Below are 25932 nucleotides of genomic sequence, written 5' to 3'. Positions count from 1 at the left end.
GTACTGCAAAAAAAAATAAAAAATAAAACAGGCCCTGCCAGCAAATGTTCTCCATGGGAAGGAGCCTAACAAATGCCTTCCTAAAATGCACTTTGGAGGGAGTAAAAACTAGAAAGAACATCATTTTATTGCAGACGACTGGTACAAAATACAAGAGATATACAGTTTTTTGTTTTTCTTATTGAGGTAAAAGTGGGTTGGACCAAATCTCATAGCAAAGACACAGACAGAACAAGGACAAACATATATAAGTGCTGCAAATTGAATTCAGTGACAAATGAGGTTATTCTCATAGGCCTGGGTTACTAGATTTAGTGCCAATGGATATTAACAACACTGCTGGGGTACATAACCTGTTCGAACAAAGCACCAAACAGACTACTGGTCATTAAGAGCCAGTAAGCCTGACTTCAGGATTCTTGGCATGGAAAAGATCAGTCCTCACATCCAGCTTTTTTGGTGAGCCAGAGAAAGAAGTTACACCGAGCCTGGGGATTTGATGAATGACCTTCAGGCCGGGCGCAGACATAAAACTGACGTCCACAGTTAGGACCAGCCTTTTTTACAGTCCGCAGGACGCAGGGTTCACTGTGGCCCTTACAGTTAGGAGGTGGAGGGGGGCCCTTGAGCAAGGATTTCCAAAAGGCAGTCTGAGGCTTGTTATATTTAACTGCAGGAGTAGCAGGTTGTAAATCTTTTTGGACAGTTTTCTCCTTTTTACAAATGGGCACTTCAATGGGATTACACTCTGTGGCCATAGTTAATTTCTGCCTTTCTGGTTTAAAGAAGCTCAGGAGGTTGCCTTGCCCATTCTTTGTCACGATTTTGCTCTTTTTCTTTGAGGTACTGTTCAGTTTATCTGACGGCCGCTTCCGTACAGTACTGATGTCAGCTCCTTCTGTAAACGACGGAGTGCCAGTCAGCTCTGAGCTTTCCTCTGTTGTGTTCCCTAAAGTGTTCTCCTTTTTCACCAGAAACTGCAATAACTTCTGCTGTCGGCCAGCAAACTCAGGCAGATACTTGGTGCACAGTGGGGGACACTTGTTAGCAGCTATAGGCTGGCATTTCATAAAAGCCTTAACTGGACAGTGGTCTGACCCTTCCACCTCTGGCATGATTACTGAATCCAGAAATTCACTTTCCACTAGCTCCCGGTTTCCCAGAATGTAATCAATGCGAGTGCCATAATTGGTCTGTCTGGCCCCAGAGGCCGAGCACCAGCAAGTGAATGCGTTTTTCTGGGTGGGATGGAAGTATCGGAAACTGTCATAGAAAAGCCCAGATCCTGCACTAGGCGGCATCACCGTTTCTGAATCTCCCTTTTGGGATGGGATGGGATCACCCAGGAACTGATTAAGCCACTGGCGTCCTGGATTCTCCTCAAAGGTTTCCTGGGATAAAAGACAAAGATTATATTTTATCCTGCCTATATTTATGTTAATATATAACCTGCTCTCAGACATATTTTTTTACTAGATATACTAAGGGCCTCTTTATCATGTTATGCAAAACATGGAGGAAAAAAACATTACTGGCGAGTTTGCTTATAGCAACCAATCAGTAATTAAATTTAACAGTCACCTACAAGTTAGAAAACAAAAGCAAATATCCGATTGGTTGCTATAATAAATAGGCCATGGAGTGTGCAGTAATAAAAGAAGAGTTCTAGTAACCCATATCATCCAATAAGAAGGAAGTATTTGCAGACATACAGTTTGAAAGTAAAACCTTTGATTGGTTGCTGTGGGTCAATAGACCTAACACAAATGTTGTGTCTGTTATTACACTACCCCACATACTGCAGTTTATTTATCTGTCACAGATGCAGAAAAAATTAAACTATTACAGACTCACCAAATCCGTCGGATCACAATGATCGAGGGGTCTGTGGGAAGTGTTAACGTCTCCCAAGATAATGACATGTCTGAAACAGAGACGCACACTTTATATGCGATAGGCAACTTTATACATAGCGGAGCGTTTCCGAATCTGTTCCAGGCACTTACCCGCCATTCTGCAAAATGGCCTCAGCACGTGTTTGCAGCAGGTGATAGAAGCGCAGCTTGTAGGTCTTCCTCTCTGGTTTCTCAGGGTCGGCACGAGGGCAGTAAACATTGATGACAGTGAGCGTTTCCTCTTTATCCTCGCAGTTTCTACAACAGAAGAATAAATATACCAGATTCCCATAAAAAATATTGTTTTAATAATAGACCAGAATGAAAGCCTTTGTTCCTTTATCTATGTTTTATCTAAAGTTTAAGTTTTAAAATCAGCCAGATCGCTCATCTTCTCTTCTGTCAAATAGCGATGCCTAGGTTAGTTAATTCCCATTATATACAACCCAACATGAAGGTTCTTGATGATTTGAAAGCCAAACCCACCAACTCCTCATTAGAGATGGCTGGGGACAAAACCAGAGAAGACAGTGTATGGTCAGGGAGTCACAGTAGCCCATACTTTGGTCTGTGAACGCTATCCTACCGACCAAGGAGTATTAGGCTAGGAAATTTCCAACCCAGTCCATAGGTGCTTGACAGTTTGAAAGCCAAAACACAAAGATGGTGACATTTGGGTGGTGACATCACTGTTCATACCCCATCTTCTCTAGTGATGTCACAGTAGGCCATGCAATGGTCTGGGAACATTATCTTACCTAGGGGCAAGCTATCAAAAGCCCAGCCACAGAGCACAAATGATAGTTCAGCTCTATGCATTGAGTAGTGGTAACAAGCACCTGAAGCTGGTGGTCCGTTTTTCAGCCCAAAGTCAGACCCACAGGTAAATCAGAGGGTTTTAGGTCAGCCAACACGTAACTAACCCAAGGGGAAAATGAAGAGGACATAACAGATATCATAACTTTCCAAACTGAAGCAACAATACAAGATCCACTAATAATCTGTAAAATATATCCATATACCCAGTGTTCAGTGATGTCATTAGTTAAAAACAGAGCTTAGAGTTCACACCTGTCCCATCCCACTAAAAAAATGTGTATTTTAAGAAACAAAGTTGACTCTATAAAATTACATAAATAAACCTTCATGTGCATTCTTATAACCATAGGGCTCCTATGTGACTTCAGATAATCTTACATATTATCTGTACTATAATAATCTCTTTATAGGTTCAGTGAATAATGATAATGGCTAAGGGTCAGATTCAGGCTACTTACAAGATCCTGTGTTGTGTCAGTACTGCTCTACCCTCCTGGTCTAAGGACTGCAGCTCTTCTTCTAAGAACTGTTCGGTGTTTCCATAGCAGCCAACGGAACCCGTACGGTTGCAGAAAACTCCAGATAGCCCTTCCTCTGCTGCCTGTGGGGTTGTGCTGCTCTTGCAGAATGTTGCGACCCCTTTAAATCAAACATAAGACATATATGATAGGCCCAGGCATATGCCAATCAACACTATGCATTATAGGAGGCAATTATTTCATTTTACATGTTGGATTAAAAACCCGACGGTACCAGCATAGTTGCAGAGAACAGCTGAAAAGGCTACTATTTGTATGCATGAGAGCAGGATTTGATTTAAAGCACACAGATATCAATGAGTAGATTTAGCTATAGAAAGACCTTGTGTCAAGTGTGGGGTGCAGTATTGGGCAGCTGCCAAAACAAACGAAAGACAACGCAGAACTGGAAAATGTGCAGCGAAGGACAGCAAAATTCATTATGGGAATGTAACGGCTTCTTCACATTCTAAGGAATATTATCAACATGAACAAAAATATACACGCTGGGTAGAGCAATACTTCCCAAAGGTGACAGGATTACAAACAGGAAAGGAGGTTTCAACTTCCGAATAAAAAGGATTTTTAAACTGTAAGAGCAGTCAGGAATCCTCTGCTAAAAATCATGCAAAACGTAACACAAACAAAAGGCCCAATACCAGTGGGACTTTTTTACGGTGCTTCTTCTTCCTACCTGAGTAACCACTCCGTACACGGCTGAAACTGAAGTAGGAGTTATAGCCTTCCACAATGGCCGAAGGTTCGTCCAGCAGGTCCCCTGAGTGCAAGCACAACAACACTTGTTATCTCTGCACCAAAGGATCTACGGCATCCGCATTGGACTATATTGGCAATGTCAGCATTTCTAGATTTTCAATCCCATCACTAGGCAAAGCTATAAAAGCAGTTGAACATTATAGAATATGAGCCCCGTGGCTCTGCTACTGTACACGCGTGATTAAAGTCATACTGAAACAGTAACAAGAATACTGGCATGACTCCAATCATAGGAATACAGATTTGCTACTCTGTCTTGACTCGACATTCCCTGCGATAAACTCACTGGTGACTTTAGTCTCTTGCAAACAGATAATATCAGCATCCAGGGAATCCAGCGTCTCCTTCAGACCCACCCGAGTTGCCCGGATCCCATTGATGTTCCAGCTCACAATCTTCATCCTTCCAGCTGTGACACTGATGAAAGAGAACACTGACAGCGTGAGATGTGCAGTATTATTATTAGTATATTATTATTAATATATTATACAGTCAGGGTCAGATTGGGATCCTGAGGCTCATCTATGACCGTCCATACTTTCTATAGAGTTTAACATGTGATCACTGATCGTCAGCCTGCAATATACTGCAAACAGGGTTGCCAGGTCTAATTTTCAAAAAACAGCCCAAGTCAGCTCAAGCCCAGCCCAAAACTAGCCAAGAGACCCTTTAAACGTAGCCCAAAATAGCGTAATATGTGCAATAAAAGAAATAAAATATATGTGAAAATATGCCTTTTCCACTGATTCACACATTTTTCCATGAAGCAAAATGGGATTTATTCACCCATAACCAGGGATGTAACTACAGAGAGAGGCCCAGGAGATATTAACAATTTCAATAAACATTGGTAAAACAGCTCAACCTCTAGACATTTTGGTGGCCAACAGATTTTTGCCCCAAAATTGTCTGAAATTGAGGAAAGTCACTGGAAAATGCATGAATGCTTAAGAGTGACGGGAGACTGGGGTACTGAGCCCAAATTCTGGTAACTCCCGACTTCTACACACGTAGTCCAACTGCATGCTGGGTATTGTAGTCTTACATTCAACTTGGCAAATTTTTAAACAAAAACGACATTCCCCAACATGCACTGGGAGACGCAGGCTTGGCAAGAAAAAAAAGCTTTGGCTAGTTTCAAAAGGTAGCCACAGGATCAAAAAGTAGCCCAAATGTGTACCATGGCTAGCTTGTACTTACAAAACCCGCCTAGGATTTACATTAGTAGCCCAATTTGGCTGCAAACCCACCAACCTGACTACAACATATGTATATTGTATATAAATATAACATGAACAATGGGATGACGATAACAAGGGCCCCTGGCCGTATGAATGCATTGGAACACACCTACAGCTCGGCTCCGCGACCTGGAACATAACAAGGAGGAATCTGTAAGGGATCAGAGCATGACACCGCCACTGCTCTACTCGTTCCAACTTGCCGCCAGCTGACAGCACACAAGCGCCATGCCACTAGGCGCATCATTTACGCGTCATTTGTTAGGGGCGGGGCGAATAGGAGCCATATAAGGAGACGGTGGGAGGGCTAAGTTGACCAGGGTAAGGCGCCATATATTGGTATGTTTATGCGTAAGGACAAGGAGGGGCGGGTCTTGCATACGTGGGCAGTACAGGAATATACGGACGTGACAGGAGTCTGAGGCCTGGGAGGGAGGGGCTTATACACAGGGGCTTATCCATATTCACTGTGGTTCTGTTATTCTACGCATTGATATGGGCCGTGGGAATGTTTACACACGAGCATTATACAGGAACGTACCAAGCGGACAAGAGGGAAATATATGCGCCTGGAGTGGTTTAAGCCACTTGTACTACACAGGTTTCATATGGGCGGGGACAGGGAAGGGAACACTACAGGTGAGAAATAGGCGGAGACAGGGACAGACACAGGTGCTAGAAGTATATATGGGCGGGGACAGGGAGGAGCTTTGGCACTGTACAGGTGTATATATGGGCGGGGACAGGGAGGAGCTTTGGCACTGTACAGGTGTATATATGGGCGGGGACAGGGAGGAGCTTTGGAACTGTACAGGTAAATATGGGCTGGGACATTGAGGGGCTTATGCACTATACAGTAGTGATGTGCGGGCCGACCCAATACCCGCGGGCTCCAGTCGACCTCGCAGTTGGCGGGTGGGTGCCACCTTCAAATGCCGGGTTCCGGTTTTATAGTGTCGCGTCTGCTCGCCCCGACCCTTTTGTGACGTCATCAGCAGGCGCGGGTATTAGCAGGGCGGGTTAGGGTCGGGTGCGGGTCAGGGAAACCCTACTACTGTACAGGTATATATGGGCGGGGACAGGGAGGGACACAGTTGCTATAAGTATATATGGGCGGAGACAGGGAGGGGCTTAGGCGCAATACAGGTTGTATGTATACTATACAACTATATATTGGTGGAGATAAGGAGGGTGGCTTGATAAAAGACAGATCACGGTCTGAAACGTTGCCGAGTGTTTGGGTCAGAGCCCATGTTCCAATAAAGGCGTTTTAAAGAAAAGACACAGGCACTATACAGGTATATATGGGCGGGGGAAGGGAGGGGCTTAGGCGCTATACAGTAGTGATGTGCGGGTCAGGGAATTCCCTGACCCGACCCTAACCCGCCCTGCTACAACCCGCGCCGGCCTGCACCTGCTTCCGAGGGTCCTTTTATAGACCTGCCCCGCCAATGACGTCACAAAAGAGGCAGGCAAGCAGACGAAAGACTATAAAACCGGATGCCGGCATTTGAAGATGACGGGGAGAGCAGTAGAAGAGCTCAACCCCAAGTCCCGAGCATTCTGGATAACAGGTCCCATACCTTTATCTAGTCTACAGTACAGCTTGAGAGCTTGAATACATTTGCATCGCACACAGCAGTCCAGTGTGACTGGAAACTAGGGATACACCGAATCCAGGATTCGGTTCGGAATTCGGCTTTTTTCAGCAGGATTCTGCAGAATCCTTCTGCCTGGCCGAACCGAAATTGCATATGCAAATTAGGGACGGGGAGGGAAATTGCAAGACATTTTGTCACAAAACAAGGAAATAAAAAATGTTTTCCCCTTCCCACCCTTAATTTCAGGGCTGGATTTACATAGTTGGCTCCCCTAGGCCCACTGCCATTCATCGCCCCCTTTATTCGTGCAAATTTTTATCATCTGGACCGGAGCAATGGGGATTGGCGCATGGGAAATTTAAAAAATGATTGTATCTCCAGCGCATCCCCAGTGTTTTTCAACCAGTTTTGTGAGTGTGATTGGGCAGCCCCCTTAAAATCCTGCCACCCTAGGCCCTAGCCTAGGTGGCCTCTCCAGAAATCCAGGCCTTCTTAATTTGCATATGCAAATTAGGATTTGGTTCCGTATTCTGCCAAATCTTTAGCCAAGGATTCGGGGGTTCGGCCGATTCCAAAATAGTGGATTTGGTGCATCCCTACTGGAAACAACACACAATTATACATATGGCTCATGTGCAGCCCATGGCTGACAGCAGCTTTCGGCCCCCGGGCACTGACGGGTTAATACAGCTGCCACACTCTAGCGTAAATCACTTATTGTTTAGTGCCGGTGACAAATGGCTTCTCCCAAGGTCAGAGAGGGGAGTGCAGAGGTTTTTCAGGCTGTGGGTATATTACAGACTGGCAGGAGTAGTATAGAACCACCTCCAACTTGATCCTTAATCCACACACAAGGAATAAGCCCTGAGCTGCTCCAGGAGCAATGAGTAGCACTGGGTGTTGCTTTGTCACCCACCCATGAGCCTGAGGGGTGTCCGATTGCAGCCGTGCAGCAGCAGCCGGAGATTCCCAGCATGTCTCACCATAGGTCAGATCAGCTTGGGGTGGGCCAGGGATACATGCCGCTCTCCTGTTAGCTGCCAGAGGATTAATGAGTGTGGAGCAAGAACAGCAGGTGCCGAAGAAATATATTAAGCTGCCGTCAATAAGACATAAAGGGCAGCGGGCGCAGGTTTTATTTTTATTCCAGCCTGGCAGAGCTCGACCCTTCATATGTACCTGGCCACCGAGGGTTCTGCTGCTGCCTGTTCCGGTCCCAGGGTACAAAGAGGATAATGCAAAGAAACAACAGGATGAAGGAAGATAAGCCTGCTAAGATCCCAGGTGAGTGAGACGGGGCAAATGAAAGTTACAAGCCCCACAGCAACATCAATGTTAGGGCCTCCTTTAATTTCAGGGAATAGGACACAATTAATAAGCGCAGATCTGCCATGTTCTTCACTCTGAACTGCAACGTTTTTTTGTGTGGGTCTAAAATATATTGTCCAGTTGTTGTGTCCAGTTGATTTGACTTATTTCTACAGATACACCATGACCTGAGAATGGAATTTGTTACTGACGCTACACCGCTCCAATGTGTGCGTGATTTGCTGTGTATTGTTACAGGAATGGGATCTGTTCTCCGGAAACCCGTTATCCAGAAAGCTCCAAATTACCGTACAGAAAGGCTCCTGCCCTTAGACTGCATTTTATCCAAATAATCCAATATTTAAAAAAAAAAACTTTTTCTCTGTAGTAATAAAAGGATACAGGTACGGGACCTGTTATCCAGGGTTTTTCTAGATAATGGATATTTCTGTTACAAAAATGATGTAAACATTAAATAAATCCAATAAGCTGGTTTTGCCTCCAATAAGGATTAAATATATCTTAGGTGGGATCAAGTACAAGCTACTGTTTTATTATTACAGAGAAAAAGGAAATCATTTTGAAAAAATTGGATTATTTGGATAAAATGGAGTCTATGGGAGACAGCCTTTCTGTAATTTGGAACTTTCTGGACAACAGGTTTCCGGATAAAGGATCCCATACCTGTACTTTGTATTTTATCCCAACTAAGATACAATTAATCCTTATTGGAAGCAAAAACAGTCTTTTGGGTTTAATTCATGTTTACATGATTTTCTAGTAGACAATTTATCCGTAATCTGGAAAACCCCAGGTCCTGAGCATTCTGCATAACAGGTCCTATACCTGTATTTGTGCTTATTCCCCCCTTGTTCTTGATGGACACAGCGATGGTCTTCCAGTGAAACAATAATATAAATTAATGGAGGGCACACTAATGTGAAATACATATAGAGCATCAAGGTGCGAAAAGCCCAGCAGCACCCCCATAAGGTAGCAAAAACTTATTTTTGTTATAAATGTATGGGATCCACAATGTTAAGAAGAAGAAAAAAGTACCCAGCTAAATCCAATTAACTCAAACAGATCACTAAACTAGGTTGTTAATTATGGATGCACCGAATCCAGGATTCGGTTCGGGATTCGGACTTTTTCAGCAGGATTCGGATTCGGCCGAATCCTTCTGCCCGGCCGAAACTGAATCCTAATTTGCATATGCAAATTAGGGGCGGGGAGGGAAATTGCATGACTTTTTGGCACAAAACAAGGAAGTAAAAAATGTTTTCCCCTTCCCACTCCTAATTTGCATATGCAAATTAGGGTTCGGTATTCGGCCGAATCTTTCGGGAAGGATTCGGGGATTTGGCCGAATCCAAAATAGTGGATTGGGTGCATCCCTATTGTTGATATACCTTTATCAACAGGTTAGGGCTCAGTAAATATATGTATGGAAACCCAATAAAACCGCCAATAAATAACAGTACCAATCACTTTATACATTAATTATTCTATAAGTGCAGTGCAATAAATTTAGAATCAATTGATCCCAATGAATTACTTAAAAAATTGATCGAAAAATCCCATAATAATTAACAATGAGTTAAAAGGTCCCCTAAATGGGTTCTATCCTCCTAAAGTTAATGTGCAAGCAAGGTTCCTCAAATCAATAAATACAAATGAATTCATTAATTACAACACTGTGGAGGACTTAATAAACCATCATTAAAAATCGGTTATTACTTAATAGAACATTAGTGATATAAAGTGCAGCGCTAATAAATCGTAATTAATACATTTTTCCCAGTTGATGGTATAATTAATTTATAGTGACCATTGATTAAATCGGATAAAAAAAACAACTGCTCGATTTCATAAAGTAGGAAAAATTAAAAAATAGTAGGTGGAGTTGTCCCACTTTCTACCGCCTAGTAATTTCTATCCCACAAAGATGGAGGAGGCAGAGTAACCGGGACTGTGGTCTCAATTTTTAAAATAAACCCTAAGATTGTAAAAGACGATTGTAATCTACAAAACCACTAATCCACTACCTCTTGAGATTGTAGTAGAAAGAAGAGCAAGACAATAGGTATGAGCCCAGCAGCAGGCTAAGGGTAAGGGCACACCTGGCGATTCGTGGAGATTTAGTGGCCTGGCGACTAATCGCCTCTTCTTTGGGGGTGACTAATCTCCCCGAACGCCTTCCCCCTGTGTTGCACCGGCTATAATGAAAAGTCGCCGGCGGCATGGCAAAGTTGCCTCACGAGGAAACTTCGGCCGACTTCGGAATATGAAGCGCCGCGTGTGCCATGCCGCAGGCGACTTTTCATTATAGCCGGCTTTAGGATTCACCAACCCCCTATACGTTTAGATTTCGTATCGGTTTAAATAATTGACATCTAAAGGATTTTTAAATAATAAAAGCAGAGTAACGCCATGTATGGGATCCGTTATCTGGAAACCCATTATCCGGAAAGCTCCGAAATTACAGAAAGACCATTTCCCCATAGACTCCATTTTATCCAAATAATTAAAATTTTTATAAATGACTTCATTTTACGCTGTAATAATAAAACAGTAGCTTGTACTTGATCCCAACTAAGATATAATTAATCCTTATTGGAAGCAAAACCAGCCTATTGGGTTTATTTAATGTTTATATGATTTTCTAGTATTAAAAATGACAGAAAGATCTATTATCCTAAAAACCCCAGGTCCCGAGAATTCTGGATAACAGGTCCCATACCTGTGCCTTGTACTTGATCCCAACTAAGATATAATTAATCCTTATTGGAAGCAAAACCAGCCTCTTGGATTTACATGTTTTTTTACTAGAGTTATGGGAGGAAGATCCAAATTACAGAAAGATCTGTTATCCAGAAAACCCCAAAAAATATCAAAGGCAAATAATATGTAATATGTTACAAAGGCAAATATTTCTTTATATTAAGATTCAATAACATAGTGATAATTCAGATACAAATAATGCATATCGGTACAAACCATTAAAAGTTTACAGTACAAGAAGCGGATACACTGGCCAAAAATGAGAATCACCCCGACTTTTTAACAATAAGCCTTTCTCAAGGGGATTTCTCCAGAGAAACAATATCAGATCAAGGGAGAGCATTGGAAAGGAAGCATTGGCTTTGCTGATGGATTAGTTTGTTTACTGTCGGATTAGGAAGCTCTTGAATAAACATGGCTCCAGGGGTCGGAAACGCTCAGAAGTGATTTCTTGCTGAATTTAAGTGGTCGTTCACCTGAGTTAACCTTTAGTGCAGGTTATCCGGAGACCTGTTATCCAGAAAGCTCCAAATTACGGAAAGGCCGTCTCCCATAAACTCCACTTTATCCAAAGAATCCAAATTTTAAAAAACGACTTCCTTGTTCTGTGTAATAATAAAACAGTCGCTTGTACTGGATCCCAACTAAGATGTAATTAATCCTTATTGGAAGCAAAACCAGCCTATTGGGTTTATTTAATGTTTACATGATTTTCTAGTAGACTTAAGGTGTGAAGATCCAAATTAGAGAAAGATCCGTTGTCCAGAAAACCCCCAGGTCCTGAGCATTCTGGATACCTGTAATTTGATTGAGATGATTTAAAGGGGTGGTTCACCTTTAAGTTAACTTTTAGTATGTTATAGAACAGTCTTTTCTAAGCAACTTTTCAATTAGTCTTCATTGGTTATAGTTTTTTTTAATTATTTGCCTTCTTCTGATTTTCCAGCTTTCAAACAAGGGTCCCCTTCTATAAAACAAATGCTCTGTAAGGCTACAAATGTATTGTTATTGTTGCTTTTTATTACTCAACTTTCTATTCAGGCCTCTCCTATTCATATTCCAGTCGATTATTTAAATCAATGCATGGTTGCTAGGGGAATTTGGACCCTAGCAACCAGATTGTTGAAATTGCAAACCGGACAGCTGCTGAATAAAAAGCGAAATAACTCATACGGGTGACATGGGGCTTACATTTAATAGGCAAGATATGACAGATACTTGGTGAGTTTAAAAGGAAGAACATACTGTAAGTAGGGTTCATCAGAATAGACAATAGAGTATTTGAGCTGAACATTCCTTTCCTGTATATTTGCCCACAGATTCTTTCCTTTCCTCTATAGATAATAACATAACAGCTCCCCTTTAAAGGACAAGTAAAGCTTAACCAAAGAAGCAGCTAGAAATGTTGTACATTATGTTTTGTGCTTCTGTATAAGCCCCAGGCAACCACAGCCCTTTAGCAGTAAAGATCTGTGTCTCCAAAGATGCCCCAGTAGCTCCCCATCTTCTTTTCTGCTGATTCACTGCACATGCTCTGTGCTGCTGTCATTTACTGAGCTTAGGGACCCACTCACAATATACAGTACACATAGAATAGAAACGTCACAATATAAGGCTGATTAGTAATTAATACAGATAATTACTACATGGCAGCACAGAAACCAGTGCAATTAGCATCAGCATTTAATAATCATCCCTGTAGCATCAGCTTATATTACAAACCAACCTGTGCAATAAGTTCAGTGTATAAAACATTGCATTTTTAGCAAGAAACGCATAAAAATACAATCGCTGTCCAAATCAACAGTAACAGGCACAACATTTCTACCACTAGAGGGAGACATAGACCTGAAAACATTTGTAGGTGATATTCTGGGCCAGATTTAAGTTGAAGAAAAATAATATTTTTTCTCTTCTTTGCTTATTTATTTATTTTCAGTCTAATGTTTTTCACAGGATAGCATCAATCCGCGGAGTATTCTATTTGGCGCCTGAAGAGGGTGTGTGCATCAAGCGCCAATCAGAATACAGCTGTAGTATTACGGGTAGTGAAAAGCTTAAGGGCAGAGACACGCTCAGATTCGGGGAGATTTGGTCGCCCGGCAATAAATCGACTAATTTTCCCAAAGTTCCTCCTGCCGGTGGGATGGCACTCGGAGCGATTTGTTTTCCGAAGTCGCCCGAAGTTTTCTCGTGAGGCAACTTTGGAAAACAAAGCGCACCGATTGCGATTATGCTGGTGATTTAAATTGTAGCCGGCGGGAGGCAGTTCAGGGAGATTAGTTGCCCCGTAGAAGAGATTTGTTGCTGGGCGACTAATCTCCCTGAATCTGAGCGTGTATCTCTGCCCTTAACTGTTGTACATGCTGTAAGGGGTTAAATTAAAGGGGTTGTTGGCCTTTAAGTTAACTTTTAGCGTGCTATATAATATCCTGTTCTTAGCAACTTTACCACTGGTCTTCATTATTTATAGAATTGTTGAAATATTTGCCTTCCCCTTTTTCCTCATTCCAGATTTCAAATGGGGGTCACTGACCCCGACAACTAAAAAGTATTACTCAATAAGGCTTCAATTTTATTTTTTTTGTTACTTTAAATCTTCTATTCATGTCCTATTCATAGCCCAGTCTCTCAGTCAAGACATTGCTAGTTGCTAGAGTAAATAACACCTGAGCAACCAAACAAATAGCTGCTGAACAAAAAAATGAAGACCAACTGCAAATTGTGTTGGTCTACCTCCTACTAAGTGTGAATTTAAGGCTTCTAAAGATTACCCTGTTCTAGGGCAATATAAACACAAAGAAAGGCAGAAATGCAAAACTAGGATGTCTCTTGTGTTTACTGCTGTCTCACCTCATCTGCTCATAAAACTTGTTTGTCCCTACAAAATCCTTGTAGGTCAGAGTTGAGCAAAGTGTAAAGTTACTCTAGGATTACTATGGAGCATGTGCAAGGCACTTAGGCAGCCCTTTATTAGAGGATAAGTGAAACAATACAGTTAAAGTAAACTGGCTCAGTGTCCTCTTCTGAGCACTTTTACGATTTTGTCAGGTCATTTTCTGATGTTTGGAGAGCAGTCCTGCAGCACCCGCAGCTATCAGCACAGCGCTAGAATCCAGAAGGGGTGCAGAGATCAATATGCAGAGCGACAGAGCTGCTGAGCCAAAAATCTGATATGAGCGCTAGACAACTGCAAAATGAAATTGTCTGAGCCAGTTTACTTCATTTGTTTTTTTTTACATAGGATTCATTGAAGGGGTGCAAAGTGATAGACAGTGTTTCAGTTACAACACAAGAGCAATGGGGGATGTTGAGCAGTAGAAAGAGCTATTTGGAGCAATAAGAGTAGTATACAGAAGGTTATATGGAGCAATAGGAGTAGTAAACAGAATGTTATATGGAGCAATAGGAGTAGTATACAGAGGGTTATATGGAGCAATATGAGTATTATACAGAGGGTTATATGGAGCAATAGGAGTAGTATACAGAGGGTTATATGGAGCAATAAGAGTAGTATACAGAGGGTTATATGGAGCAATAAGAGTAGTATACAGAGGGTTATATGGAGCAATAGGATGAGGTATAGGAATGGGTTATGTGAGGGGTTATAGAGATGGTTATATTGAGCAGCAGGAATAGTTAGAGGCAAAGTTATACATTATTGGGAGTTGTTATGTTGGACAATAGGAAAAGGAATAGGGATGAGTTTTGTGAAGGAGTAGCTATAGGGAGGGTTTATATCAGGGGCACTAGGAGTAGGTATAGGGAGGGTTTATATGGTGCACTAGGAGTAGGTATAGGGAGGGTTTTATATGGTGCACTAGGAGTAGGTATAGGGAGGGTTTATATGGGGCACTAGGAGTAGGTATAGGGAGGGTTTATATGGTGCACTAGGAGTAGGTATAGGGAGGGTTTATATGGGCCACTAGGAGTAGGTATAGGGAGGGGTTATATGGGGCACTAGGAGTAGGTATAGGGAGGGGTTATATGGGGCACTAGGAGTAGGTATAGGGAGGGGTTATATGGGGCACTAGGAGTTGGTATAAGGAGGGTTTATATGGGGCACTAGGAGTAGGTATAGTGAGGGGCTATATGGGGCACTAGGAGTAGGCGTAAGGAGGGTTTATATGGGGCACTATGAGCAGGTGTAAGGAGGAGTTATATGGGGCACTAGGAGTAGGTATAGGGACCATCTGACCCTCCTCACTGGGACCAAGCCTAGACATTGCTCCCAGCTGTTCCCCCGATAGACATTTGGGAATGATACACATCTCCCTTTCATACTGTGCACTTAATTCACCTGCAGTCTGTTGTGCAAGAAACATGTTAAAAACTGCTGAGGCACCAGGAACAAGTTGTGTGTAAAGGTTTGGTAACCTGCGGAGTAACTTTGGGTCAGTGGGTGATTCTCTGTGTTGGCACACCCCAGTGATGGGACGCTTGCACTGACCTCTTGTCTTTTAAAATGAATTGTTTAATCTGAATGTGCACCTTAAGTGCTATAGGGAATAATAATGGGATATGAGAAGTCACCATTATATACGGCCTTTTTATGTCATAGAACTTCAAAGTGACATTTCATATCCTTATATTTTATAGGATGATTTAGTGAGTCATGTGACATCACTAAGTGCCGTTTATACGGATTTATTTTTAAGTTTATTCATGATGGTTATTTTAGATGCATCCTCTAACAAATGCGTTTGGTTCTTGTCTGAGCAAATGTTATTGATCGCAATCACACTTACACCATAATGAATTCTGCCAGCCAATCAATACGCAGGATGATAGAGGAACGCATTAGGCACAACGTGCGTAAATGCTGTTAACCCTGTACTGTTGCCTGAGCTCTCTTTAGTAGGGTCTGTGTCTGGGCTACCAGCTAGGGTTGCCATCTGGCCGGTAAAAATTATGGCTGATCCCAATGTTATTAATAGGGACAAATTATAAATATATATAGGAAGGCTGCGCTCCACTTAGTTCCGGTTTCATGCGTTCAACCGCAGGGGAGTAGACGCACTTAAATCTTTTCAATGGGGCTGTACAGAGACGCATGTAAGCACCGAACGCAGGAAAAATGCAACATGCTGCATCCCAACCTGCGTTCTTCTCTTACATGCGTTTGTGTGAGTACAGCCACATTGAAAAGAATTCAGTGTGTCTACTCCTGCGCTCCCCTGCGGCTGAACGCATGAAACCGGAATGCAGCAAAAAACGCTTGTCTGTAAGAACCCTTACCCCATAGAAGGTTACACCATTTTTAAAGAATTAGTTAAAGGACAAGCTAACCCTGAGGTGAAGGGAACCAAACAGTTCCCCCAATAAGTTTAACCTCACGGAATGGGTGTATTGTAACACTATATACTTTATTTCTTTCTATCCCCAAGCTTATTTAGTGCTGGTTCATACAACAAAAAAGAAAAATATCCATTTGCTTAAAGGGCACCAGCGAGTGACCGGAAATAGCTGTTCGCACCAGGAGCTCCCTCCCGCTGTGGGTAGCCTAGCACTGGTGGGGTGCATTTAAAAAAAAAAAAAGACTACTGTTATCCCCAATGGAATACGGGCTCTATAAGCCCGCACCTTTGGTTGGGGATAACATTTTTACCCAACAGGTGCCCTTTAACTCCTGGTTGTTACTTATTAAACAAATGTTGCAAAAAATGTAGCAAAGACAGGTCTGTTAATCAGCTGTTATTCAGGGCAGAATAGAAAGAGACACACAAAATGCAAAATTGCTTAGAATTATGTTTTATTCTAAGGCAGAAAATAAATTTCTGGGTTGACAATCCCTTTAAGGGTCAGGCCACACTGGGCGTTTTGGGGAGATTTGGTTGCCTTGCGACTAATCGCCTCGTTTTTGCGGCAACCAATCTCCCCAAGCGCCTTCCCTGACTCTGCGCTGGCTTAAAATGAAAAATCTACGGCGCTAATCACACGCGGTGATTCGTTTTCCGAAGTCGCCCAAGTTTACTTCAGGCGACTTCGGAAAACGAACCGCCGCATGTGATTAGCGCCGGCGTTCTTTCATTTTAAGCCGGGGCAGAGTCAGGGACGAGGACGAGGTGATTAGTTGCCAGGCGACCAAATCTCCCAAAAACGCCCAGTGTGGAATTACCCTTACTCTTTTCGAAAATCATGTAAACAATAGATAAACCCACTAGGGTGCTTTTGCCACAAATAAGGATTAATTATATCGTAGTTTGGATCAAGTACAAGCTACTGTTTTATTATTACAGAGAAAGGGGGAATCATTTTTAAACATTTTGGGATTATTTGTATAAAATAGAGAGTATGGCAGGCGGCCTTTTCATAATTTATTGCTTTCTGTATAATGGGTTTCAGGATATCAGATCCCATACTTGTACTGCAGGCAGATGTAATGCTTGTTATTCGAAGCTTCAAGTCTTACTAGGGATGCACCAAATCCGGGATTCGGCCAGGATTCGGCCTTTTTCAGCAGGATTTGGAGTCTGCCAAATCCTTCTGCCCGGCCGAACCGAATCCTAATTTGCATATGCAGATTAGGGGCGGGGAGGGGAAACGCATGACCTTTTTGTCACAAAACAAGGAAGTAAAAAATATTTTCCCTCTCCTAATTTGGATTCGCCCGAATCTTTTGAGATGGATTCTGTGGTTCAGCTGAATCCAAAATAGTGGATTCGGTGCATCACTAAGTCTTATAGCACTGTGCTCTTGTTGAACTAAAACTTCCAGCAAAGTCTGTGTTGCTCTGCCACATCTAAAAGCAATCCTGTCCTGCAGAGCTTGCAATCTACACAGCCCATGTTGTTAGGCTGCATGCTGCTGCAGACTAACTTGTTTGCTTTTCTGCCTCACTGTGGGGCTTTAAATCCCTCCCATTCTGGCTCCTTTCCTAGTGCAGGAGGGGGGAGGAAAGGGGAACTCTTCCTAATCTCATAGAAGTCAGAAGCATCTGGCCCTGCGCCTGCCCCTTACTAACCCACGAGCTCATCCACACACAAAGCACGGTCCGGATCAGCTGACAGGCAGGGCAGAAGAAAATAAAAAGTGCCACAGGTCAGCCGTGACCATGCAGAGCGAGGACAGGGCTTATGCCAACCCCCAGCGGGCAACAGCAGGCGAAGCACAAGTGCCCAGGACTCCCCAGCAGCACATGGCTGAGATACTGCGAGAGCTCAAACAGACTCGGCTGCAAAAAATATGGATCCCCCATCAGTGCGAAAGGCTCCAGCAGAGGAGAGGATGTGAGTGCCTGCAGGGATACACTCTATTACTACTCTTACTACTGCTACTACTTTTATATTAAAGGGATACTGTCATGGGAAAAAAAAATTTTTTCAAAATGAATCAGTTAATAGTGCTGCTCCAGCAGAATTCTGCACTGAAATCCATTTCTCAAAGAGCAAACAGATTTTTTTATATTCAATTTTTAAATCTGACACGGGGCTAGACATTTTGTCAATTTCCCAGCTGCCCCATGTCATGTGACTTGTGCCTGCACTTCAGGAGAGTAATGCTTTTTGGCAGGCTGCTGTTTCTCCTTCTCAATGTAACTGAAGGAGTCTCAGTGGGACATGGGTTTTTACGATTGAGTGTTGTTCTTAGATCTACCAGGCAGCTGTTATCTTGTGTTAGGGAGCTGTTATCTGGTTACCTTCCCATTGTTCTTTTGTTTGGCTGCTGGGGGGAAAAGGGAGGGGGTGATAATCACTCCAACTTGCAGTACAGCAGTAAAGAGTGATTGAAGTTTATCAGAGCACAAGTCACATGACATGGGGCAGCTGGGAAATTGACAAAATGTCTAGCCCCATGTCAGATTTCAAAATTGAATATAAAAAAATCTGTTTGCTCTTTTGAGAAATGGATTTCAGTGCAGAATTCTGCTGGAGCAGCACTATTAACTGATTCATTTTGAAAAAAAAATTTTTTCCCATGACAGTATCCCTTTAACCTTGTGCAGCTTTCCTGCATTTTGGGACGTTTTCCCCCAATCTGTATAATGGGCTTATAAAACGATCACTTGTAGGACGCTGGCACCCTTCTTGCTGCTGTTGCACTACAATTCCCAGCACTTCAGTGTTGACAGTGGCATACTGGGAACTGTAGTCCAGACATAAATGGCTTGGACCTAGTACTGGCAGCATCGTTGATGAGCAAGCTGTCACAGTCTGTGCAGCATAGGGCCCCCGAAATGTGACATGGTTCTACCTAAGGCGGTAATTGAGATTTGGGGCTTAAGAATTATTTAAAGCCCTTGTCCCCATCTTACCTTATGACAAAGTTAGGTATATCTAGGACAGAGGTCCTAGATTACGGGTGCCCAAAAGGTAGATCAGGATATACCAGTAAACCTTTAGCTGGTGATCAGTAGATCTCAAGAAACTGTCAACAAACAGCTTGACTAAATCAACCTCCTGTTTCATTCTTTTCATTCAGATATTTATTATGTTAAGGTTACATAAGAAATAGTTTGTTAAATATTCATTTTCACATAAATCAAAGGTATAAATCGATATTTAAGTAATATTTTCCATGCAGTAGAATGCTAACAAGGCTTTTATGGATGTAGATCATAATGGGAAATTATGACCAAAAGTAGATTACATTAGTAAAAGATGGGCACTCGTGTCCTAGATAACTGTGTCATAAGGTAAGATGGGGACAAGGGCTTAAATCCTAGAAATCTAAGAGTCAGATGCACAGGACGGAGATTTAATTTGCACCTGCAGCGGCTCCTGAAAGACATGGGAAAGCTGTAAATAATAAGGGGTCATTGTGCCGTCTGTGTAACCCTTTGACTGCAATGAAATATACATATAAAAGCTTTGTAGACCGTGTGGGTAGAACTTTCCGTCTTTCTTGCAGATTTGCATTTTTAAAGTAAAGTGGGAGCTGTCATGTCGTTACCGCATCCACCGCAGACCAGTGGTTTCTAAGGTGTAAGGTTTGCCTCCTTGGGGGGCTTGGAGTAGCGGTAGTGGGGGCTCAGCCTGAAGGCCATTTAGGGTGATATTTCGGTAGATTGACTATTTGCTCTTCAAAATACACATGAAAGCCCAGCTTGAAGGTCAATTAGGGTGAAATTTGGGGCAATTTGTATATTTCTTGAGCTAAGAAGGTCCCTGACCAAAGTTTTGGACATTCAAGAGGGCCCTTAAGAGGGAGCCCTGGCCAAAGATTGGACCCTATGGGGGGCTTGAATTGAAAAAGTTTGACAAGTGCTGCCCTAACCAGTTATGGGGCAGCACTGGCAGTACAGACAATGATGTTTCTAGTTGTCTCTGGAGAATGCCATTGCTGAGGAAGCAAGAGCTATTATACACACACACACACATATAGCAGCTACTATACACACAGTACAGCACTCTGATTATCCTTTATATAAGTGTATAAATATGTAAGCCAGGCAGTAAAATGCGATCATTAATTCATTTCCCTTGCTCGGAGCAGAAAATCAGTGTTTTGGGATACAATTTAAGCTAAAATGCTGGCATTAACCTGATGATATCACTGTTTTTTTTTATATATGTGCTCCCACACAGTGTACCCATATGCATGTGCCAGTTTCTCGATACGGGATACAGTTACTGTTTCAGGAATCAAGCAGCACAGACTGATCCACTTAGCCACTGGCGTTTTCTGTAGGAACAAAATAATAGCCAGATGGTTTGGCAGAACAGGAGTTAAGGCAGGCACAGATCCAAGAAGCAGATCGAGTACAGAAATCTAAATGGGACAGTCTGGCTGGCAGGCTATTGCTTGGGTGGCACAGAGCGATCCTGGCGCAGTTATCACATTATCTGTAGATCTCAAACGCCCTTTGTATATTTAGCCAGAAATGGGGACAAAAAAATAACACAAAGGTCATTTGGCCAGAACAATTTGTCTGCAGAAAAAATCCTAGCTTTGGGAATCACAAAGACGCCATGATTCTGCACCAAGCATTCTGCAACAGCATAGTTGCTTCCTATGTACTGAATATGCTACTTTATATTTTAAAGGACTCAATTTTGGATAGTTATGAATTTAAAAACCCATATATGCTTAGTAGGACTTGCATACAGCTTGAGCACATCTTCCATATTGGAAACATGCTACTAAGTCTCAACAAGCGTGCCATTCCTGATACACCGGAGGGCACTCTTGCAGTAGATAATTGTGATTTAGCAAACAATCATAAGTAACTGATCCAGCGTGTAATGCAATTACCATTTTCAGGTTTGGGAGGATTTTTCCTTTCCTTTGAGTATGAACTGGCTACAAGTCAGTACAACTCTGCTTTGTCTTTCCCTTCCTCTGGATTTGGAATGGTTGAATTCAAAGGACATTGTTCTTCGTCCTAATAAATAAGGCTCCATGATTGGATTGGTCCTCAGTGTGATATATCCTATAACCTTCTCTCTATTCCCTCTGTACAGCCTCCATACCTCAGTTCACCAATTCTCCTACCATGATCATCATGGTTGGACTTCCTGCTCGTGGAAAGACTTACATTTCCAAGAAACTCACCCGCTACCTCAACTGGATCGGGATCCCAACAAAAGGTTGGTGCTTTTCACTCCCAAGCTTTCCATATTTTCTAATAAAGCTATATAATGGCAGTGGGAAATTTAATGAGCTTTAGCAGGAGACTACAGGTGGTATTCTAACAGAGAACTTCAGTATTGTTGATGGAAATGGAACTTTCCCATTTTTTTCCCTACAAGCTTGTAATGGAGGCTGTAGATGAACCATCAGTTGAGTTGAGTTGAGCTAGGCATACACTGGAAGATCAACTTGTTTGGCAAAGTAACAAACTAATTGTCAAATTACAGTGCCGGCCTATGGTGACCATCGGGAGAGGCCCACATCAACAAGATAAGCTCCTTGTCCGACAAGATCTAACTTGCCCTATAGATATCTATCCAGACGTCGGTTGGGTAGAACATCAGAAAGGCCTCATACCCAAGTTAATGGGCTGCTGGGTCCAGTTGAGTGGTTTTCTGACCTGGGTATGGCCATCTTTAAGTGGTAATGGGGGGAAGAAGCAACCAGAGAACAATTATAGTAGCTAATTGCTTTACTGCAGTTCTCATAAAGAAAGTAAACATCAGATTTGTTGATATGGACTTCATCATCAAGATCGTTTGATGGCCTGTAATGAATGGCTGCTGCAGCAAATGACACTAGCTCTCAATATTTTATGTCCTGATATTGATTCCTGCTCTGGCCACCAGCAAATTATTTATTGTCTCTTGTCTTCCAGTATTTAATGTGGGGCAGTATCGCCGTGAAGCTGTGCAGACCTACAAGAACTATGAGTTTTTTCACCCGGACAACCAGGAAGCAATGAAGATACGGAAGTGAGTTTGTTGTTTTGTTATGCATTTCCTATCCTGTGCTGTACATCATGTGAAAGAGCTTATGTAGCATTCAACCTGCTCATTGTAACACTGACTAGACCCCTACTTAAAGGGACATGGGAGCAAGTAAGCTAAATCCCCTTCCATGTATTTTTGTTTCAGCCCCAATGCATAGCAGCCCTTTCTAACAGTATTAAAGATATCAGGGCATGATACAGGGAAGGGCAGTCTCCCAGAGGCATGGAAAAATCAATGGGCTTAAAGATTAATCTACAGAGCTGGGAGAGACAGAATATCCAGGCTAAGGAAATATACATCTCCATGAAATCATGACTGTGCCCTTTTCCTTTGCAGACAGTGTGCACTCAGTGCCTTGAGGGACGCTGACAAATATCTAACACAAGAAGAGGGCCAGGTGGCGGTAAGGGCCTGGTAGGGTCTGTGTAGGCAACTGCGTTCATTTTTAAGAGAGACGGAACAATAATCATTTATGTTTATATTATTATTTTTTAAAATTTAAACAACTAATTTCTGAGCATGTGTGCTTAGAATAATGATAATTAGTGAATATGTGTTTGTAGCAGTCGCCATTGTCATAGCAGCAGCTGAAACGTACATAACACCATTAACCTTAAAGGGCGATGTTGTTTACAGAGAATGCATATAGCAAAGTGCCTGTTTGCTCTCCTAGATACCTCTGTAAGCTCAGAAGGTCGTTTAGGAATAGATTTGGGTTGAAGGTTTATTTGATGCCCCAGGTACTCTTACAACAAAGGCTAATTGGCTGTTAAACCCCATGTAATATTTAACTTTGTTAAGGCAAATGCCAGAGGAGACTGATAAACACACAGGCATCAGCCTTTCCCTGTGCCTGCCCAGTTTCAGGCACACGGAGCAGATTTCGGCGCTGAAACTCACAAGTGCATTTTGGTTCCGAAATCAGCTCCATGTACCTGCACCAGCCATGCATGTCGTCACGTACCTGTGCAATTTTCACAAACCATTTGGTTGGAAAATACCTGATGTGTGTCTTGAAGTTGGCAACAATCCTAATCAACATAAGACAAGCCATTTCTCTAAACTGTGTGTACTTAGTGTTCAACTGCAACCCTCAGCATCCCCTGCTGTTCATCAACATCTGCAGGACCAAAAATTTGACTCATCCTAAAAAGCATCTGTTGTTGCTTGTAGGTGTTTGATGCTACAAATACCACGAGGGAGCGGCGGTCCCTGATCCTCCAGTTTGCCAAGGAGCGAGTATTCAAGGTACAGCATGGATGGCTTCTTGGTTTAGGAAGTTCTAGCCTATGCTTGGCAGGTTTTGTATGAGGCCCTTAACAAAATAATACCCTGTTTTTATTATTCCTATTATTTTGAATAATACAGAACAATGTTGCAGTTTTGAGGAGCAGACTTTGCTGCGCTTTGCATCATTTTCGTTCCAACAAAAAGCCCACACAATAGCAAATGCCAACTTGCCTTCCTGATTTCATGGATTAACATTGCCTTGTGTTCTGCCTAATGTGACCCCCACGAGTGGCCACATTTAGTGGCATAACTAAGCGATTTTGTTTCCACCATCTATCCTCACCTATCATCACCACCACTTCTTCTATCCACCCATGTCCCTCAACGACTAGAGGAATTGTACTTTCAGTCATTTTAGGGCTCTTACTGACGAGCGGTTGTAGCTGCGCGTGTAGGCGCCAAACGCAGGAAAAATGTAGCGTCTCAACCTGCGTTCGCCGCCTACACACGCCTGTGTGAGTACAGCCCCATTGGAAAAAACTTAATGCGTCTATTCCTGCGCTCCCCTGCGGCTGAACGCAGAAAAACGTAATGCAGGGGAGCGCAGCTACAACTGCTCGTCAGTAAGAGCCCTTAAAGTCCAGATCCTTTTAATAACCCCTGCATCCCCTCTAATAATTAACCCTGCTCCAATGAGGGGTGCACAGCTGGACTTTTTTTGGCTGTAGGCAGACAAGTTTGCCCTGCCAATGGGCCCTGGGACATTAATGCGCTTTCTTATTTGCCCCTTGTATATTAGCAGATTAAATAGGACTTTGTGTTTAAACGTACATCTTGTCTATTGTTTTAAATTTTAAAAACTCCACATTTGCCTGTTATTTGCCATTATAAAGTATTTATTTGTAAGCTGGGCTCTTTTCACTGATCTTGCCCTTTATGAACATGGCAATTTGTTCAGAATGGACTTTAAGGGCTCTTACAGACGAGCGTTTTTACCTGCGCTCCCCTGCGCTCTGGTTTCATGCGTTCAGTCGCAGGAGAGCGCAGGATTAGATGCACTGAATTATTTTCAATGTGGCTGTACTCACACAGACACATGAAAGCGCCGAACGCAGGTTACCTGCATCCGGCGCTTACATGTGTCTATATGAGTACAGCCCCATTGAAAAGAATTCAGTGTGTCTACTCCTGTGCTCCCCTGCAGCTGAACGCATGAAACCGGAACGCAGGGGAGTGCAGGTAAAAACGCTTGTCTGTAAGATCCCTAAACAAACCAACCCCTCCCTTCTCTAAGCAGCAGCCTTTTAGCAGCTCATCATTAGGGGCTTCTAAGTGGAATGGTTTTATTCGCTCCTATGAAGACCTATGAGACAGGAAGTACTAAAGTGAATCCGGTTTGTTACTAGAAATAGCAAGTAGCATAGATATTTTGTAATTAAAACAAAAGGCAAAAATTATGTTTAACACAAGCCCTATTCATTCAGCTAACGTTGACTGTGTCTTTAAACATCCAATACAACACCCCAATAGTGGTCTGTTGTTAATTCTGGGAACTACTTTGCTGGAATTAAAGTCCCCAGGACAGTCCTATTCTGAGCAAGCACACTACCCTTTACGAGAGAGGACTTCATTATTCCGTTCACTGGATACATATGTGACACCACCCAAAACCCCATGAGCAATATAGTGTGATTGGAATTAGTGTAGCTAAACTTGTATTGTGATTTCTGTTCTATTAAGTAATATGACTTTTTATTCTTTATTTCCAAAGGCATTTTTTATCGAATCAATTTGTGATGACCCTGATATAATTGCTGAAAATATCATGGTAAGCACGGGGACAGGGTCTGGGTACATAACCTCTGTGCCTAGAAGTCGGGGAAGTCCCTTCACTGCTGGCTTTGAATGATAGGGGTTGTATCCAAGTTAGTCACGGTTGATTTAGCAGTGGAATAGCAAACATGTAGTTCTCCTGCCTTAAAGAAGAACTAAAGCCTAACTAAAGAAGTAGCTAGAAATGTTGTACATTATGTTTTGTGCTTCTGTACCAGCCCAAGGCAACCACAGACCTTTAGCAGTAAAGATCTGTGTCTCTGAAGATGCCCCAGTAGCTCCCCATCTTCTTTTCTGCTGATTTACTGCACATGCTCTATGCTGCTGTCACTTACTGAGCTTAGGGACTCACTCACAATATACAGTACACATAGAATAGAAATGTAACAATATAAGGCTTATTAGTAATTAATACAGATAATTACTACATGGCAGCACAGAAACCAGTGCAATTAGCATCAGAATTTAATAATCAGCAAACCTGTAGCATCAGCTTATATTACAGGGGAAGCTCATTTTCTGCTGGATAATTAGTGACGAGCCCTAAGCTTAGCTTCTCAACAGCTGCTCAGAGCCCACTG

At 42.5% G+C, this 25932-nt stretch overlaps 2 protein-coding genes across 4 annotated transcripts in view; one reads left to right on the top strand and one right to left on the bottom strand.

Moving 5' to 3' along the window:
- Positions 1–109: 109 nt before the first annotated feature.
- Positions 110–5455, bottom strand: apex2.L (apurinic/apyrimidinic endodeoxyribonuclease 2 L homeolog). The gene is given in 7 exon segments (NM_001093310.1): positions 110–1391; positions 1855–1924; positions 2007–2153; positions 3173–3353; positions 3927–4010; positions 4296–4426; positions 5360–5455. Coding segments are annotated over 6 exon segments (1554 nt in total). The 5' UTR covers positions 4411–4426; positions 5360–5455; the 3' UTR covers positions 110–434.
- Positions 5456–7421: 1966 nt separating this feature from the next.
- LOC108704801 (6-phosphofructo-2-kinase/fructose-2,6-bisphosphatase) overlaps positions 7422–25932 on the top strand; it is a 32628-nt gene continuing 14117 nt past the window's right edge. The window contains exons 1-6 of one of the 3 annotated variants that reach the window (XM_041573219.1): positions 7422–8135; positions 21347–21472; positions 22174–22270; positions 22625–22691; positions 23462–23536; positions 25290–25346. In XM_041573219.1, the coding sequence (XP_041429153.1) occupies positions 8087–8135; positions 21347–21472; positions 22174–22270; positions 22625–22691; positions 23462–23536; positions 25290–25346 (471 nt within the window). In that variant the 5' untranslated portion in view covers positions 7422–8086. Of the gene's footprint in view, positions 8136–17857; positions 18173–21346; positions 21473–22173; positions 22271–22624; positions 22692–23461; positions 23537–25289; positions 25347–25932 lie in introns of those variants that run through there. The other 2 variants (XM_041573220.1, XM_041573218.1) reach the window with 2 other exon arrangements.

The sequence above is a fragment of the Xenopus laevis genome, chromosome 8L (genome assembly GCF_017654675.1).
Source record: "Xenopus laevis strain J_2021 chromosome 8L, Xenopus_laevis_v10.1, whole genome shotgun sequence".
Classification (NCBI taxonomy): domain Eukaryota; kingdom Metazoa; phylum Chordata; class Amphibia; order Anura; family Pipidae; genus Xenopus; species Xenopus laevis.
This window is presented reverse-complemented; position numbering and strand designations above follow the sequence as displayed.